The following is an 18,284-nucleotide window of genomic DNA, read 5'->3' as shown; positions in this document are numbered from 1 at the left end:
AGAGTCAATAAACCGTTCTGTGATTGGACGGCTATACTTGACCAGCCAATCATCGCGCTCGTAATAGAATGGGATACGACGTTCCAACATGGCGGCTCTTTGTATTGAACTGCTGCGAAGCCAGTTGAAATAAGTGTAAAATAAACAATAAATTATCAACATAGGGAACCTTAATAAGATTTAAATAGCACATTAAGCTATCACGGAGCTTGAGGTATGATACCATGCCTTGTTGGACGCCCAAACGTTCAGTATGGATTAAAAACTTTCTTCAATGTAGGTAACATGCTAGCCTTTGAGCTAGGTTAGCTAACGGTAGCATAGATTACATACTAGCCCTGCTCTTAAAAAACTGGGATTGGTGTTTTTTCAGGATTGAAGCAATGTTGGGGTTTTTGACAGCGAGGCAGGCTGGTCTGGATGACCCTCTGCGACTTAGACGTGCAGAGTCAACGAGAAGGTGAGAGAGGTGTTCATACATTAACGAAATACTCGGAGAGCTCGTAAATATAAAATGTCAGTATATGGAGTCATTTAAGGATCTATCAGGTTGTTCCATCTACAGATTAATACAAAAAGATAAAGAAAGAGAACAGTTGGTATGTCTAAATATTTGAGAAGCTTTTACTTGCCAACACTTGTAAATTTCACTCAATAAATTCTGTTTGTGATAATCCAAACATCAAAATTGGTCCACAATTAATTTGCTATGCATTGGCTAACTGAGTTAAATAAGTCATATAATGGTTTAAATGTTTTCATTATTTTGTCACATACAGTATGCATTTGTCATCTCTTCCCTTTGCCTCACCGTTTTCACTATTATCTTATTTTGAAAATCTCCCTGGGCTTCAAAGTTCTGATATGAATGAATGAAATGTCCATTGATGGATCGGTATTCCTCTCTCTGCTCCACAGGGTCCTCAGTTTGACGCTGAACCCTGACAGAGATGTGGACAGAGTCCACGGAAATGGCGTCAACGCCATTGACATTGATGCAGTAGAGGGCAGATAGTAAGTTTACGTAGCCCTTATTTACCATTTCTGATATACAGTGAAACAGTTTTCACCCTATCCATACATATTTCTGTGACAAGTTTTCATACTGGCATTCATACATGGCAAAGAAATTGGAAGCAATGTTGGAGGAAGTAGTGCAAGTGCACTGTGATGTCAACCCTCTCTGTTGTTTAGCATGTTGTCTGGTGGAGCAGACGGTGTAATCGTCGTCTATGACCTGGAGAACTTCAGTGGGAAACCACAGTACACCTGCAAGGCAGTTTGCACAGTCGGCAGGCGAGTCTTACTCCATTTACTCATTCTGTCCACTGGAGGGTAGCACTGCATCAAGTTCTCACAGTTCTATGTCCTTAAAAACTTTTTCAGAGTCATGTCCTTAAGACCACATACTTTACATACAAGTGAAATGACCTGAATCGGAAGGTTTATTCCCTCAGTTACTTAAGTCTGTTTTTTTTTTTTGTTTGTTATGGTGATGTGAAAAGATCCTGCTGAATCTTGTTGTGTACACTATGGCTCTGACTCTGATGGCGATCTAATTTGTGGCAGTGTGACCTCAGCCAGAACAAATAATCTGATATCATTAGATACTGCTGTTCCTCTATGAAACATCTGTCATGACAGCATGCACCGTTATGGCTGCACACGGCAACAGCAGAGCAATTGAATATAGCTTTATTGTCCACAAATGGCAGATTAATTTTTTATGCGCTGGTGCACTATTGTATTTTTTTTGTTTTGAACATGAATGAGGGTCGCACATCACAAAAGAAATTAAGCAAGAATCTGTGTCTATGAATGTGTGTCACATCTAGTCACATTTTATGATTTGTTTTTTGTTTTCTTTTATTCAGGTCAAGTCGACATGTGCACAAATTCAGTGTGGAGACAGTCCAGTGGTATCCTTATGACACTGGCATGTTTGTCTCCAGTTCCTTTGACAAGACCATGAAAGTCTGGGACACCGAGACACTGAAGGTAAAGCACAATGTTACATCATGTTAAATGTTACATACTTTGACTTATTCGTGTATTAGGTACACCTGTAGAATTAGTTCCCCTGTGTGCAAAATGCCAGTTGGGATGGACAAAACCAGAAAGACCTTTCAATATAATAGTGTCCAGGATAAACTTAGTTATAATGGAGCTGAATCAACATATAGAATTATACCATGTCACAACTAAACAGGTACTTTGGTCCATATTGGAGAATAGTTTATTAAGCGACTGGCTGACATTTGTTTTCTCATAGCTCCACCGCCCTTTCTCTCTTTTTGCTCTTTTCACTATCTCTACCCGTCTCTTTCTTATTTTCTGCTTCATGCTCTCTACCTTTCTATGCCACCTAGTCCCATATGGCAGGCCCTGAGCTGTGCTAGAGTTACACTGGCACCGCGGTTACCTCAAAAGGTCAGGGAGGGGACAGAAAAGAACCAGCCGCCCTTTCATTTGTTTTACTCTTTGTGACTCTCTGTCCCACAGAAACACACACACACACACACACACACAACAACACACACACACACACACACACACACACACACACACACACACATACCTGTTACATTATTTATCGAGGTTGTGTATTTCCACATTATTGTGTGCTTTGCATTGGCGTGCACATAGTGTATTTACATATTAGGTATTTCTATGCAAACAGAGCCTTCTCTGTGTGTGTGTGGTTGTGTGTCCATTGGCTGAGGCCATGCTGGTGCTGGCACTCGCTGACAGATGGGGCACAGAGAGGCTTTTTATATTTGCTGAAGAATTTGCATTGTAACCGCCGCTGCTCGGGTGAGCTGCCTTCTGAGCTCTGAGCTGTTGCCCCCTCTCTCACTCACTGCTCACTTTTTTATTTTTTACCTAATTTTTACCTAATTCACCCCTTCCATGCACTTTGCTGAATTTATATTACAGTAAAATTTAAGGCTGCAGCTTCATTTAAGGTCATGCTTGTATATTTTATCATAAAATTAAAATGTTCATTTGGCTTACATGCACAAGTATACATAACACTAATTATACAGAAAATATCTAGCGTACTGACCCTCTTTGTCTGTCCATCTCCCCGCTTTCTTCAGCCTGCTGAAGTCTTTGAGTTTGAGGGCAATGTCTACAGCCACCACCTGTCCCCCATCGCAAGGAAGCACAGTCTCATTGCAGGTGTGTGAATGCAGCCACAGTTTTTTGCTGATCTCTGAATAAACCAGCTGGACTTAACATTTCTTTCATTGCATGCTAGAAAGCACCGAAAATAAGACAAAAATGTCATTAGTTACCCCGTTTGTCAGTTTGTTTCTCCAAGCAGTGCTCCCCAGGCAGCACACCACAGACACCGCCCCGGTTTTGTACCCTTTGTACTCCAGTTTTTACCCCGGGTTATAAAGTGACATGTACCTGGAGGGGACAGAATAGGGCCAGAAGCTGGGTACAAATGGATTCAGGTTCAGAGTCAGATTTCTGTAGAGAAAAAAAACCATAGGAATCTGGGTGGGATGTCACCATGCCACCAGGCTGGACCAACAGGTTACTCGAGCCTGCTGGGTATGTGCTCATAGATGTGTGCACAGGTGCTCCCTGTTACTTACACACTGTCTTTGACACACCTATTTCTAAGCTTGGGACAATCACAGTGTCTGTTTTTTTTTATGCTTCCTTCACTCTCAGAGGTGTTACATGTGCTCATTAAACAAGTTGCGTACACCCCTAGAGTTTTCTGTTTTAACCAGCAAGACACTCTTCAGGGAATCTGTTCCTGAAAAGCACCTGTAGCTCATTAATACTGCATAATTTGGGCTATTTAGATTTTAATGACATCCAGATTATCTTCTTTGCTCTGTTAAATTTCACCAACAACCTTGTCCTCCTTCTCCTTTTGTATACATGCTGGGTGTGTTGACTCATGTTTATCAGAAGACAGTATCAGCGAGTTTTCATATTTACCACACCTTTTCTGTGAGAACCTGTTTGTCACCTTGAGGAACACCTTTCCCTTGTACACACGCTGTCACAGATTATACCCACATGTTTATTAACATCTGTAAAACGTTTGCAGTATTGATAAGTAGTAATGTAATCATAAAACTGTAAGATTTAATTGCATTTTTAACTTTTAAGAATCCTTGTAATTCCCCCTTTTTAGTGTTTTAAACAAAAAAATAACGGCAGGCTTTTGAGTCTCCCTCAACTGTTTCTTTGTCTCTGCGGTTTCAGTCGGCACCAAAAACCCTAAAATCCAGCTGTGTGACCTGAAGTCTGGTTCACGGATTCATGTTCTTCAGGGTTAGTGGCCTGGCGCACAAATACACACACTTACTTTCCTGGTGTTTTTTCTCACGCACATAAATAATAACTATCCCCCTCCAGGTCACAGAGCAGAGGTCCTGGCTGTGCGATGGTCGCCCAGATACGAACACATCTTAGCCACCGCCAGGTAGGCACCGTTAACTGGAGATTAACCCTCTGAAACCATCAGCTAGTTTGCCCTCAGAGCCCACTTCAGTGAATAATGCCAGGTACAGGACAATCCCCACCATGCTGTGTCCCAGCAGTTCTTGTCATCTCAGTTCCTGCCCATCTGGCCGCATCGCAACCCTGAGTCAAGGATAATGTCACCACATCACATGCTAACTGCAGCACTCTGGTAGCCCTGTCAGTAAAGCATATGGTAGATACAGTCCCCACCTGTTTTATGCTACATTAGACATGCTAATTAACCAATTGGGATCAGTGTGCTGTTGTCTCTGTGGACTGTAAGTGATTTTGAAAACAACTGGCACTGAGAGGCGCTCAGATATTCTATTACAGCGCGGCATGTAAATTCCCAGTAGAAAACTGACCTTTTGAAAACAAACACTGGCTTCCAACACTCGTGTCTATCAAGTTTATTAGTCTGAGCATGTATTGTGCCTAACAATCTCTATACAGGGTTGCAGCGATATAGCGTAAAATATTAGTGTTATTAAAAATGTCTATATATATTTATAAGTTTCATGTCTGTCAGGACATAATATTTACCGTAATTATAATTGTTTGTTTAACCAAAAAAACGTGTGTTTTCTTTAAGGTTCATTGTAACAGATAACAATACTAATGGTAATCATATTGTAAAAAATCTGTTGCAACCCTATCTCTATATTGCACTTGGTTGAACTTGTGCTTATTTTCTATGGTTTAGAAGATTATATTTAAATTAACCAGGAGAGTGTAAAATAATGCATTCCCTCCTTTTCCTTTTAAGTGCAGACAGCAAAGTGAAAGTATGGGATGTGCGTCGGGCTTCCGGTAGTCTCCTCACTCTGGACCAGCATAATGGAGACAAGACAAAAGCCTCCTCTGAGGCAGGTACTGTTACCTCTCCCCTTCTCTTTCTTATGCTGTGTGTTTTTCCTCATTCAGCCTTAGTTAGCTGTGCTCTCAGTAGATACATTTTGCTCTTATATAGAGATTAAAAGTACAGAAGGTGATGCAGTGCATCACCCTGTCTTATATTTACTCTTCCTCAACCATGATAATCTACCAATTACTGTTCAAGATGTCGATTAAGAAACCCCACACGATAGCATTTACACTACACTTGTGCTGCATAGACATACTACATGCATACAACAGGAGCTGTGGTGCGCTTAAGCCCAAAAACGTCTTGAATTACAATTTGAATAAACTGTGAGGAATTAAGAACAAGTTTTCTAGTAACTGATGCTTCTAATGAAACATTTTGGAAGATGAAAATTAAGTAATATGCCTCCTCGGCATTTCCTCCCTTTGAATGTGATGTAAATGAACTTTCAAGTCATACAGGTAAACATAACGAGCAGCTCTCTGGAGGAGAGGTGAACATTCTGCATGTACAGTATCTGTTTTTCTCGCCTGAGGTCCTGTTTGTGTACGAGCAAAGGAGGGCATTGTCTAGAAGAAACCAGTTTCCTGTTTTGTTTTTCGAGTCGTTGATTGATTAGTATGAGAAGTGATTTGATAAAAGATGTGCTGTTGGTTCTTGATAAAGATGAAAGAGGAAAACAATGACAAATGGATGTCACCATGTTTTTACCTGTGTTTAACCAGTGAACACAGCTCATAATGGCAGAGCGAACGGCCTGTGCTTTACGGGTGATGGCCTCTACCTCCTCACGACTGGAACTGATGACCGTATGAGACTATGGAATAGTGCCACGGGGGAAAACACACTGGTAAGGTTTGTGCATGCATGTGTGTATGTGTGAGAAAGAGAGTGTAAATGCTTTGTCCTCATAACCTACCTGGATTGACACTTTGGATTTTGCAAATGTGGCAGCTGCACCTCATTTGCCCTTCCCAGGCGCTTCCTAGATACCCAAAATGTCCTACGTGATACCCTTCAGTCTGGTTTTGATCTCTGAAACGCAGGCTCAGCCCAGCTGTCTTTCCTGGATCCCAGTGCTCATTTTGACACCTGTTTTTAATTTGATAGTACCACTCAGCACTGGTTCTGGACGTCCCTGTATATCAGCAATATGAGACAGTATTACATGTGGAGTTTCACAAGTTTAATCTTTGCTCCTGTTTCAGTGCAATTTATACATGTGCACACTCATATGATGTTCTGTAGAAACACAACCTTACAGTCGACAGGCAGGCTGTCGAACCAAAACACGAGTTATGTAAGGCAAAGCGCCACATATAGCTGAAGAGTTTGATTAATTTTATAACAAAATATTGATCGATATTAGTTTAATGTGTTTTGGAAGAAACAAGTTATTCTTGGCAGTTGTGGCCAGTCTCTGTTGTGTCTCTCAAGAAAGCCAGAAACAAACAAGCACCATAGATTATGACATCCTTAATCTTAAGTTCACTTTCATTACTAGCAAATTAGGTCACAGTGTCTTGTCCTCAGGGCTACCTAAAAGCTTTAAAGTCTGAGCTGATACAAAATGCTGCTGCACGGGTTCTAACTGGGACAGGAATCCAACCCGATCAACCCAGTTGAGTAAGATAAATCTTTACACAGCCCTCCAGTGATTGGTTGCTAGACATGACATTTTTACAACATGGCATGACATTTTTATTATTTCTCAGCGTCCATCATTCAGTGTAACTGAGGCCATCTTAGTACTGCATATAAAAGAGAGATTGAAATTTCTCAGATATGTATGAAAATTGTCTGCAAATTGAGTTATTTTTTTGGTTATTTTACCAAAAAAAAAAAAAGTCTTGAATTTGGTTCAGAATTGTTAAGTATGATTACTTTCCCTCAATTGTTGTCGGTTTTCAGAGGCACAGGAGAATTATTATTAACATAATATTAACATATTACTGTCTAAAACTTTTCAATTTGGGACGCAACTAAGCAAAACAGATGGAGCTAGTAAAATAATGATTGTGTCAGGAATATTGAAGTGGGAGAAAGTAGTATGTTAACAAGTGATACAGGAATTAATGGTTAACAATGACAAGCACCAGCCAACAAGCTGCCACTGTTAACTAAATTCGACAGCCTCGTTTACATCACTCCTCTCACAGACTCTTCAGGACACACTCTTTGAATATTTTAGTTTTTGGTGATGATAATAGAAAAGAGGTGACAGTAAGTCTCACACTGAACCCTTTCAAATTGTTTTTTTTTGTCCAGACTGGACCAACAGGATGTCTTTACAGCATTGGGTCTCCATAAAATAATGGAACATTTGTATATCCAACGCCCTACACAACACCACACCACAGGAACATAAGCTTACCCTAAAGCCATGGCAAAGAAAGCCATGCTATTAGTCGTACCCGCTCTCACAGTCTCCTGTTCTAATTTCCTGCTCTGCTGGCTCATACTGCAGTTGCCACGGTGGGCTTTTTTCCATTGTCATGCTAGCTCAAGACAACGAATGACTCAAAGGATAGATGACATTCTCCTGGGCGAAGATAGGAGTGGGATTGTGGGGGTTTCTGCTGCACAAGAACGTTACCTAATTCAAATCTTTAAACAGGTTTCATGGTGTAACGTAGACATGAATTGAGCCTCATAAATCTACAACATCAAGGTGACGAAATGTGCTTGTTTGTACCTGTTTGTCTTCATTTTGAGGTCTCTGCAAGTCCTGGAGAAGGCTTTGAACAGGTTTGAATAACCTGAGAGGTGTTTCATTCTGTCATTCTGATTTAGAAGCCTTCAAATGGTGGTTTTATTTTTTGGCTGTCCTTTTCAGGTGAAAAATAAGGCATCCCGTTGAGCTTTTGACCTCTATATTCCACTGATTTCAAAATGGCTGTAACAGGTCAGGAAATGCAGCAACGCCTCAGCAAAAGCCTGGTAGAAGAAGGCTGAAAACGTGTGAACAAGGATATACACATACAAGATTAAAAATATTTTAAAAATTGCCTTTTGCAAATGTTTATAAGGAGGAAAGGATGAGGAAAATGCACAGAACACAATGTGTTTTGAAAGGGGAACATGTTTTTCATGTTTGTCTAGTGGGTATTTTTTGATGCACTTAATGGCTGGCTTGTAACAAAAAGTTATGAAAAATAAATTAAAAAGATTGATAATTATCCATAAAACCAACACACATTGTTTGGTGTCATAAGTGGTTTATATCTGGACATATGCACACATGTATACACACACACATCTGAACCTTATGTGCCTTCACTGTTTGTCTCTCAGGTAAATTACGGGAAGGTCTGCAACGAGAGTCGTAAAAGGCTCCAGTTCACAGTGTCACGCGGCTGCAGCCCGGAGTTTGTGTTCGTGCCATGCGGCAGCTCGGTCGCCGTGTATGCCCTCCACACGGGAGAGCTGGTCACGATGCTCAGGGGCCACTACAACAACGTCGACTGCTGCGAGTTCCACACGGACTACCAGGTGAGACGCACTGTCCCAGGGTGGTGGCTGTTCCCCCACATCCGGCCAAGATACCCATCTATCTGCAGAGCTGCCTTTGTTTGTGTTTCCATCCAACTAGGTATTTGTGTTTGCTCTGCCAGTCAGGTCTAGCTGGTCTGAAGAGAATTTAGGTCACTTTCTTTCTGCCCATCGTCTCTTTAATTTATCTCTTCATGGTGTTGTCACTGCAGTAAGAGCCATTAGACATTGGCAACCATCATGGGAGTCTCAAATGAGCCACTTCCCTGGACAGATAACAGGGTCAAGTCAACATTTCCCAAGCTATATTGAGCTACTATAAATGCAAATACAGTCACACCCAAGTGAATGCTCCCAGCCTAAATGTCAGCTGTGGCTCTGTTATTTTCAGGAGTCACATGGTGAAGGTTTAAGTGTAATGCCATCTCCTTTAGCAGAGTCAAATATACTCTATGTGCTACTTTAGTTTCATCATTATTGTAGCATTGCATGTGCTTTTTGCCATGTGACGATTGATGGATGTCAGAAAGAAAATGGCTATCATTAAGATGTTATTAAGAGTGTCTCCCTGTGATGCAAAACAGCAACATAACAAATGTACACTCAGCCGCAAACATGAGGTTCAGCACTGCGAGATTAGAGTATCACAGGTGCAGATCCTGTTGACATAACAAGTTAAACATGTAAGATAAACATGCAAACAAAAACCAAATGTACAAGCAATAAAAGCTCTGTGTATGTAAGTGGCAGATGATGTGTGACAAAATACCGACAAATCTATCTGAGGATAAAGGGAGTTGACTTTGGCAAACAGATGAGATCAGCCTAAATTTTCCAAGTTTCCTCGCAGGTAACAAACAGAGGAACACAGCCTTTTCTAACAATATCTTTAAAAATAACAAGTACGTTTGATGTTTTAAGTAGCGGAAGACAAAACAAAGCCTAGGGCTTTCTTTTTTTTTAAAAAGCTGATTCAATATGCACTATTCTCCTGCCCATATTTGATGATTCCAATATCAATACACAGATTTTAACAAGGTACTTACTAAACAAACCTGCCAATCCCACAAATGGCCAAATATTTACCTCACAGTAATGTCTGACTAAAACTAGTATTTGTTTTCATTCAAGCCGTTGGCAGCAATCAGTCAGCTCCTGAAGCATCTTAAAGTCCAACTATGATGCTTGTTGATCATATCATTCTTGACAATACAAAGCTGTTAGAGGTGAAATATATGAAATTCATTGCCACAAGAGCCACCTCAGACCTAAACAAATGCATGCATTGTTCACTCAGTAGAGTTGGTAGGAAAAAAAGAAAATGGTATCTGCTTACAAAGCTGTAGCTGTACTGTATGTTAAGCTATAATATGAGAGTTTCATACCAGGCTGCAATGTTGAAAATGGAGGTGGAGAGGACGGAGAGAGGCTCACGTGCACACTCGTGCACATGTGGCCAGCCTGGCTACCAAACAAAGAACAGAGAAGCTCAGATCACAACACAAGCAGAGTGAAAGTGATGTCATTTTCTGTTCCGCATGCCATTACTGTTTACGCCTTTACATAGCAGATAGTTGTCTGCTGCTGTTCAAGATCTGATATATTTAACCTGTAAAATTCTTTATTTGTTATGTATTTATCCTCACGTACCTTTTAATAACCTCATGTAATCAAAACGATTGTAGAGGGATCTCCAACCCACGCTCTCTATATTAGCCAATTCAACATCCGGTGACAAACACGGGCTTTGTATGTGTGAGACAAGAATGCAGTTCAGCTGCTTGTCACTCCAAGGAGTTCCAGGAAAGGACACCTAGTCCTATCCATGTCCGTTTCATCGGATGTAATGACACTGATCATTCCCATGGCACTGGCAATGTGTCCCATGAGTTCACTTACATTGCGCGGACCCTTTTGAGCTGATTAATTATTTTACTCCTGATCCACATCACGCTTGTTAATACGGGATTTCCCCTGGGGCTGATGTCATTGTTTGGATGTTAAGTAAGTGTTTGAACCAAAGTGTCCTTGTTCTTTGTGTGTAGGAGTTGTATAGCGGAGGTAAAGACTGTAACATCCTGGCGTGGGTTCCTGTCCTTCGTGCCGCAGATGTGGAAGAAGAGTCGAACAGTGTAAAAACGGTAGGAAACAATAAACTAAACAGATGTGTTAGGAACAATTTTAACTCTATTTCAAGTGTTTTCATTATGTTATCATTATTTTGTATTCTAATAAAAATCTCAGTGAACACAATGATTAAAGTCTGTGTCTTCTGAACTTTTATTTGGTTATTTTGTCGCCATGTCGCACATGAGATCATAGATGGGTGATGTCTCATCTTAGGAATTTAAATAATGAAACCTCATTCACTTCTACTTAGCCGTGTCTGGCCATTTCTGCATTCTCGTAATGCTTATCAAATTACAAATAGCTTCCGTTTGTGTCCAGTGTAACTAGTCGGCACAACTATTAATGGTTTCCCGCCATGTTTTTTTGTTCCCCATACATGGTTGTGATATGTCAAATGTGTGATATGTGTATGTTTTTATCATGGATCTATTTAAATAATACGACTTGATATTGAGCTGAATGTCCTTTATTCCTTACAGAGTGCTGTGGGCCAGGCTTCAGTGAACCCTGCCTTTCAGGATGCGTGGAGCAGTGATGAAGATTAACGCTGGTGTTTTGAATGCGTTTTGAAAGTAGATGTAGAGGTGTGTGTGACCATGCAAACTAGCACACATCCATCACCATTAACTTGTCAGGTCCTCGGAAACGTGGGTTCAAGGAAATGTCCCGTTTCTTTCATCATCGCTGTCAAAGACGAAGGCCTTAAAATGAAATGTGTAAATAGTTGTACGACTTTATAAATATGCACAATGTTATGAAGGTTTTTTGTACATTTGATACAGTTTTGTTTTTTTTATTTTGCTATTTTTTTTATTTGAACGTAAAGCCCACATGGTCCTTGGTATGCAAGAAGAGCTTTATGTTGCAAAGGTCCTCTACTTGATTTTTCAATAAGTCATTATCTGACATTGTGCAAATTACACTCTGTTTACTGTTTAAAGTTTTTGCGACATCAGAACGCATCTTTACTGTCATTTCACACAATAAGCTTTGTAACGTTTTGTAATACTTTGCTTAAAGGGACAGTGTGTGGTGTCAGTCTTTCAGTGTGTGTGTTGACAAGGGACTGCCCATGATCCTCACATGTGAGAAACACCCATTGTCCTCTTGACACACTTGGCATTTGTTCTGCAAGTTCTGCTGTTAGCTCTTGCTGAAACTAGCAGTGAGGAGTGATACTGAAACCTTTTTCTCCATCACCACCCCACCGTCAGTTTTACATATTCATACACCTTGGACCCACATGAGCCCCCACCCGTCTCCGCAAACCCCCACAAAACCCCCACAAATAACAAAAAGACAGTACAGTGATGAACATTGTCACCCCTTTTTATTAGACTATTACTTGTTGCCTATCACTCCAGTGACTTTGATCCATCCAGGATACTGTTTCAGATGTCTTTTTGACAAATTGCCTTAAGTGTCTTGAATTGTACAGTCTTCTTTGTCTGTCTCTTGTCTTATAATAAAAACACTGAAAATACTACTCTATCTCTTTGATTGACTTGTGTAATCATGCTGTAGTTTTAGAGACGCTGTGGAAAAAAACAGCACTTATGGTAATCACCACCTTTTTTTTGGCCTGAAACCGTTGAGCAATGACGTCGGAGGAGGATAGTTAATTGTTGAGAAGTCATTTCGATGAGCCATCACTGAAGAATGAACTTGAATCTGGCTCTGTTGGGCAGCAAACCGGCCAATCAGCGGGCGAGGAGGCTTGTCTGGACCCCGGACCACGCCCCCCGATGGCTGCCATAAGGAGCGCGCTCTGTCAGCGCGTGAACAGAGCAGGAAACACACCTGTCGAGGAGGCGCAGGTGAGCCGGGAGATTGGATACAGACACATTTGACTGCGCAAAGGGAATTTCCTTGAGTATCAGCGGCAGCAGCAGCGCTACAGGTTGGTCATTTCACTTTACTTACTGATGAAAAAACCTAAAATACCTGACGGGAAAAGTAAAGAGAGCAGCGGGGCGTCGACGCAAAAACGTGGCCACGACCGCTGAAAACATTTCCTGTCATTATGAAGGGGATGGGAGCCGCTGGACTCTTTTTTTCATCAATTGCGTCACCTGGTTCACATCAGCATGGCCCCTTGTTGAGGACTGAAAACAGCTAATATTGGATAAAAACTAGCAAAACTTATGCATTTGGATGCCTCAGGTGGTCACTAAACTTAAGTAACTTCTACATGTGCTAGAATGAACCAGTATAAATGTAATACGTCATCCACACATCCAGTAAAATGTACTCCATGTACTTTTTTCTCTGTAAATCTTGGGAGGTCGCCTTGCTGCAGACACAAAATGGCGAGGTGTGCCATGGGAGTAGCAGCCTTTACATCCCCGGCTCCAACGTTAATTGGCGTGTCAAGGCTTGCCAGGTCTTCATTAGCGTTCAGACTCCAGACCGCCATGCCTTCTCTCACGGTTCACCCAGTGACTTACCCATGCCTTGTTCAAGTTCCTGTTGACACACCTTGAAAACCTGTCACGTAGGGTTATATCCCCTGAAACCCTAACAGGCCTTGGGTTGATAGTTTTTTTTTTTTTTTTTTTTTTTTTTTTTTACTTTTTAAAAAAATATTTTACTTTTTTTTTCACTCATTTCAGTTTTTAATTTAGATTTTATTTGACTTTTGTTGTGTTTTTTGAAGTGAGTGTCTGAGAAAGAGAAGGTCCCTCTTGGCATGGTTCCCATACTTTGAGGCATCTATCATGAACCAGTCAAGCCTGTCATTGTGAAACTTACCCCACTGGAGCAAGTATGAACCCTGTGACAGTCTGCCAGCCATCAGCCCCATGTAAAGAAAGTCTTATCTATATGGTACATTTTATACAAACCATTGACTGTAGGGTCACCCATAGTGGCTGCAGCACTGTCACCAGGATCACTGGGGGAAAATTTTAGTCCCATTAACCTTCAGTTTATAAAATTGGCCAATTTACGCTGAGAGAACATTACACAGTGGGATTTGCCCTCGTCCTGTCAGCTTTTCTTTTTAGGCTACACATCAAAGAGTGTTCAACAGAGTCGGAGGACAACTTTCAAAATGTTTCACACTCGGATCACCATGACAACAGACCAACAGATAATTTCTACCGTAGCCATGTGTACATTTTCTTGAATAACTTCTACTCGCACTGTTGTTCTTTCTGAGACACTGAGTGCGACCCATTGTACTGCCCGTACACTCTTGGCTTTGTCCGCTCAGAGGGGCAGCAAAGAATGGCCCGGTGACCCTCCCCCTCCCCGCCCAATACAGTCCAGTCTTTCAGCCGCTCCAGTGTGCTGTTCAAGTACAACTACAATGACTAAATGTTTGTGATCTTATCAGATACCAGTTGTGTGGGGAACAAATGATACCAAGTGCGGTTAGTTTCAGCTGAATAGCTCAGGTCAAACTTGTTTTTGGTTGTTGGGTAGGTAGACTTCCTTTTGGGAGTTTATTGTCAAAGTGGGGGAAATGGTAGCTGTTAGCAACCTTGATAGTTCCTCAACATGAAACTTGATGTTCAGCTTTTGAATGTGTGAGAATTTCTGTAAACAAAGACCTTTTTGCCTTCCATGAACACAAATTTTGCTGACTGTTTCTTGAACTCTTGTCTAAACTGACCTTCTAAGCTTTGCTCTTCTAGGTGAATTGCGAGGATCTTGCCTAGAAGATGGAGTTTGATAGTATTAAGTCCTCAGCCGCACTCATTTATGATGAGTTCATCCAAAATGCAGGTTAGTCTCGGCACATTCAAACACATCATTTAAAACCTGACGCTGTCATCAGTTTTTGGGTTTGTTTCTGTGCATGAACCTTGTTGATCTCACCATCATGTCCACATGCTTCTGTTACAGACTGGCGGACGGAGAAATGGCCTCTCATGTCGTCTCCTCTCCCCCAATCGCTCATCATCGCCGCGTACATTTACTTCGTCACGTCGCTGGGGCCTCGGATAATGGAGAACCGCAAAGCCTTCGACCTCAAAGGACTCCTCATAGTCTACAACTTCAGTGTGGTGGCGCTCTCGCTCTACATGATCTATGAAGTGAGTTATCCTTTTTGCTTCAGCTCCTTTTTTTTTTGAAGAACAAGGCAGCGACGCATGCCATCGGCAGTCTTGTGAAATACTCATGGACTGTTTAAAACTTGACTCTGTTGCTGAGGTTGAACCAGATTGGCAGGTGTAGTCTGTATGTTGCCTCAGAACTGCATAACTTAAACATGACTAAACTTTTTTTTCTGTGATCTCCTAATTTATCAATGCACTGCATTTCCTGTTACACATGGTGCAGCTCTACTGTGTATGACAGTCAAACGTTATGTTACCAGCAACGATTCTTAAGTGTCTAAGAAAAATCAAATAAAACCAAAAAAAATTCAAGTAAAACTTTCACCTACAGATAAGTTTTTGAAGGCACAGTGGTGAATAACCACACTTTGTACTGTTCTTCTCTTCAGTTTATAATGTCAGGATGGGGAACAGGATACACGTTTCGCTGCGACCTGGTCAACTACTCCGATTCACCACAGGCTATAAGGGTAAGCCACTCATCTCCACATCTGGATGTATTGCAGCATTTAAATTTGGCACCAAAACTCCAGTATAAGATCTGGATGTCATTTTTTTTTTTTTTTTTGAACCAGCACTGAAGTGTTCTTATCTGTCCCCTCTAGATGGCAGCAACCTGCTGGCTTTACTACTTCTCAAAGTTCATTGAGATGTTGGACACGGTAAGCCACAAAATACTTGTCAGACGCGAGTTAGAAACACTTCCTTGTGTATTGTGTTGCAGTAAATCTGTCACCAAACGACAAACTGAACTAGTGTGCCTTTCCAGGTCTTCTTTGTGCTGAGGAAGAAGAATAGCCAGGTGACATTTCTTCATGTCTATCACCACTCAATCATGCCCTTCACATGGTGGTTTGGAGTTCGGTTTGCAGCAGGTAGGATTTCAGCTTCGCAGGATCAGATGTGCCACTTCAAAAACAAGTAAAAAAAAAAAGATGAAAACAAAGTGTTTCTTCCTTCTAATAAATAAAAGTGTAATGAGAGGCTTGGATATAAATTGGACAGTTTTTGCCGTGTTTTTTTTTATTTTTTTTTTTTTATAAACTGCAAGCAATATTAGTTTCTTTTTAACATTTTGTGGCTATTGTTAATGATGCACTCCCTTTTTTATTTTTTTCCCAGGTGGCATGGGGACATTCCACGCCATGCTTAACTGTGTCGTCCATGTTTTCATGTACACCTACTATGGCCTGACTGCCATGGGCCCTAGCTACCAGAAGTTCCTGTGGTGGAAGAAATACCTCACTACCATTCAGCTGGTATGTAGAGTGTTAAATTTTATATATTATTTTTTTATCTTATGTCCTCAAAGTGTACTTGACGAAGACCTGTAGTGAATCCTGGCAATAGAATCGACCTTTCTCTTCCTTGTTGCTTCCCAGATCCAGTTTGTCATGGTTACCAGCCACATCTGCCAGTATTTCTTCATGTCGGACTGCCCCTACCAGTTCCCGATCTTCATCTACATCATCGGTCTGTACGGCATGATTTTCCTGTTCCTCTTCCTCAACTTCTGGTACCACGCCTACACCAAGGGCAAGAGGCTGCCTAAAGTGCTGCAGGCTCAGACATGGGCACACCACTCCAACGGTGTCATGAATGGAAACGCCAGTCATGAAAAAGACGAGTGACGCAAGACTCGGCTCATCAGGAGGTTTCAGGGTTGACCTCATGTACGTAAGCAAACCACTGCAGATTAGGGTTCAACCCCAGTTTGTTTGGTCTATATTATTTTGATTGGTTTTCTACTTGCAACTGCAACAGACAATCCTTAAATTATGACCAAAGTTATATTTAAGAGGCATATTGACCCCAAACGTTGGTGTTTTTAAAAAAAATAATGTTTTGTTTGTTTACACTGAAGGTAAAGTTCCTCTATGGATGTTTGCAAATATCCCTCTTTCTGCTACAGTAAGGTTGAAGGAAAAATGTTACTTGTCAGAAATCAACTTCACTATTCACACTGAATAAGGGCTTTAAACCTGTCAGACCCTCATTGTACAGTCAAGCTGGGTCTCTTCAAAAAGGTTCTAATGCTAAGATCACGTTTTATGCTTGATTTGATCTTGTCTGAAGGCTTTTAGGAAATCCAGTTCTTTTTTTTTGTTTTGTTTTTTTTAAAGCTGCGCACTGAAAAGTTAAAGGTTGTTTATTTCACTTGACCTAAAATGATGTTGACTGTTCTGAGTCAATGTGGTGTTCAAAATACACATGTTAAATGGTTAATGCATGCAGAACAGGGTGTTTTTTAGCTGTGATCACAAATACATGCCCACCTATCTATGGTTTGAGTCACAACCACTGCTGATGGTACAGATGTTCAGTGAAAGAACTTCTCACAATGGGTTCCCCTGACTTAATAATCATCCTATGAAGCTTTGGTGTGACTGAGATAACCAGAGAGGAGGGCTGACGGCCCGATGTGGTTCTCCAGAACAGAACTAAAGTTTTGCTATTTCCTTACTGAGGCACACTGCAAAATAACAGTTTCACAGGACCGTAATATGCACAATTGCATGGAATCATTTAGCCAGCCGAAAAACACGAGCAGCCTCGCTTGCTGGCTTTTAAGTATTTCGCTTCATGTGTTGACGCTCTGTAACAGGGCCTTCAGATGGCTGGAGTCAGGCAGTGTCTTCGGACTGAGGTCTGTGGAGTAGTTTTTATATAAACCTATGATGATCTTAAGTGAAAAGTGAATGTAACACTCTGTTGCTTTTGGTGATTGAGGACACAGGATTGAGCTTGGCATGGGGGTGGAAAGAGTTCCACCTCTTTTTTTTATTCAGGTGCAAGCCCATAAACACTAAAGATTTACAGATGTTCATTTCCTTGTCAGATTCCTTATCGTTCAAGAAAGTAATACTGTAAGCAATGATGTGACATGAAATGTTTATAGTATTTTATATGTATTTATATGAAAATAAACGATCAATGTACTCTGAAGCAGTGTCATTTTGCTTTTTTATGAGTTACGGTTATTAAGTTGCTGGACAACTGGCTCTTTTTTTTTTTTTTTTCTCCTCAGTCAGGGATGACAACACAGGACAAAACGTCAGTTTATTCAATCATCAGTCTATAAAAGAAATGGATCGCCAGTTAACCCATATTTTCCTGGGTGACTATTCTCCCAGCGGCAGTCAAAATTGTGTAGTTATAGCAAGGTTTATAGGAAACCAATATTGGCTGCAAATAATCCAGTGATTATCCATCCTGGTCGCATCATTTTAGATGTTTCC

At 41.0% G+C, this 18,284-nt stretch overlaps 2 protein-coding genes across 3 annotated transcripts; both read left to right on the top strand.

The window, feature by feature from the left end:
* Window positions 1–82: 82 nt before the first annotated feature.
* ercc8 (excision repair cross-complementation group 8) lies at window positions 83–12,467 on the top strand. 2 transcript variants are annotated; one of them, XM_084359880.1, is made up of 13 exons: window positions 83–276; window positions 374–460; window positions 919–1,014; window positions 1,195–1,296; window positions 1,875–1,998; window positions 3,102–3,183; window positions 4,234–4,302; window positions 4,387–4,453; window positions 5,261–5,364; window positions 6,085–6,209; window positions 8,654–8,851; window positions 10,897–10,992; window positions 11,461–12,467. In XM_084359880.1, coding segments are annotated over exons 1-13 (1,218 nt in total). In that variant the 5' UTR covers window positions 83–274; the 3' UTR covers window positions 11,527–12,467. The 2 variants fall into 2 exon arrangements, with proteins under 2 accessions (XP_084216006.1, XP_084216007.1); XM_084359881.1 differs by lacking the exon at window positions 83–276 and having other exon boundaries at window positions 285–460.
* Window positions 12,468–12,751: 284 nt separating this feature from the next.
* On the top strand, window positions 12,752–17,991 carry elovl7a (ELOVL fatty acid elongase 7a). Its single transcript, XM_084359867.1, has 8 exons — window positions 12,752–12,881; window positions 14,620–14,710; window positions 14,831–15,021; window positions 15,435–15,515; window positions 15,651–15,707; window positions 15,815–15,920; window positions 16,168–16,304; window positions 16,428–17,991. Exons 2-8 carry the CDS (start codon window positions 14,647–14,649, stop codon window positions 16,674–16,676), a joined length of 885 nt encoding a protein of 294 aa, XP_084215993.1. The 5' UTR covers window positions 12,752–12,881; window positions 14,620–14,646; the 3' UTR covers window positions 16,677–17,991.
* Window positions 17,992–18,284: the final 293 nt, after the last annotated feature.

The sequence above is a fragment of the Pagrus pagrus genome, assembly GCF_965226575.1.
Source record: "Pagrus pagrus genome assembly, chromosome: 8".
Taxonomy (NCBI): Eukaryota; Metazoa; Chordata; class Actinopteri; order Spariformes; family Sparidae; genus Pagrus; species Pagrus pagrus.
Note: the sequence above shows the minus strand (reverse complement) of the source record. Positions and strands in the feature narration are given on the sequence as shown.

Coding starts and splice junctions, on each gene's coding strand:
- ercc8 (XM_084359880.1), top strand. Junction 4,303..4,386: donor ACGGATTCATGTTCTTCAGG/GTTAGTGGCCTG, acceptor ATCCCCCTCCAG/GTCACAGAGCAGAGGTCCTG. Junction 5,365..6,084: donor AAAAGCCTCCTCTGAGGCAG/GTACTGTTACCT, acceptor GTGTTTAACCAG/TGAACACAGCTCATAATGGC.
- elovl7a (XM_084359867.1), top strand. CDS start 14,647: ATGGAGTTTGATAGTATTAAGTCCTCAGCCGCACTCATTTATGATGAG. Junction 15,708..15,814: donor TCATTGAGATGTTGGACACG/GTAAGCCACAAA, acceptor GTGCCTTTCCAG/GTCTTCTTTGTGCTGAGGAA. Junction 16,305..16,427: donor ACCTCACTACCATTCAGCTG/GTATGTAGAGTG, acceptor GTTGCTTCCCAG/ATCCAGTTTGTCATGGTTAC.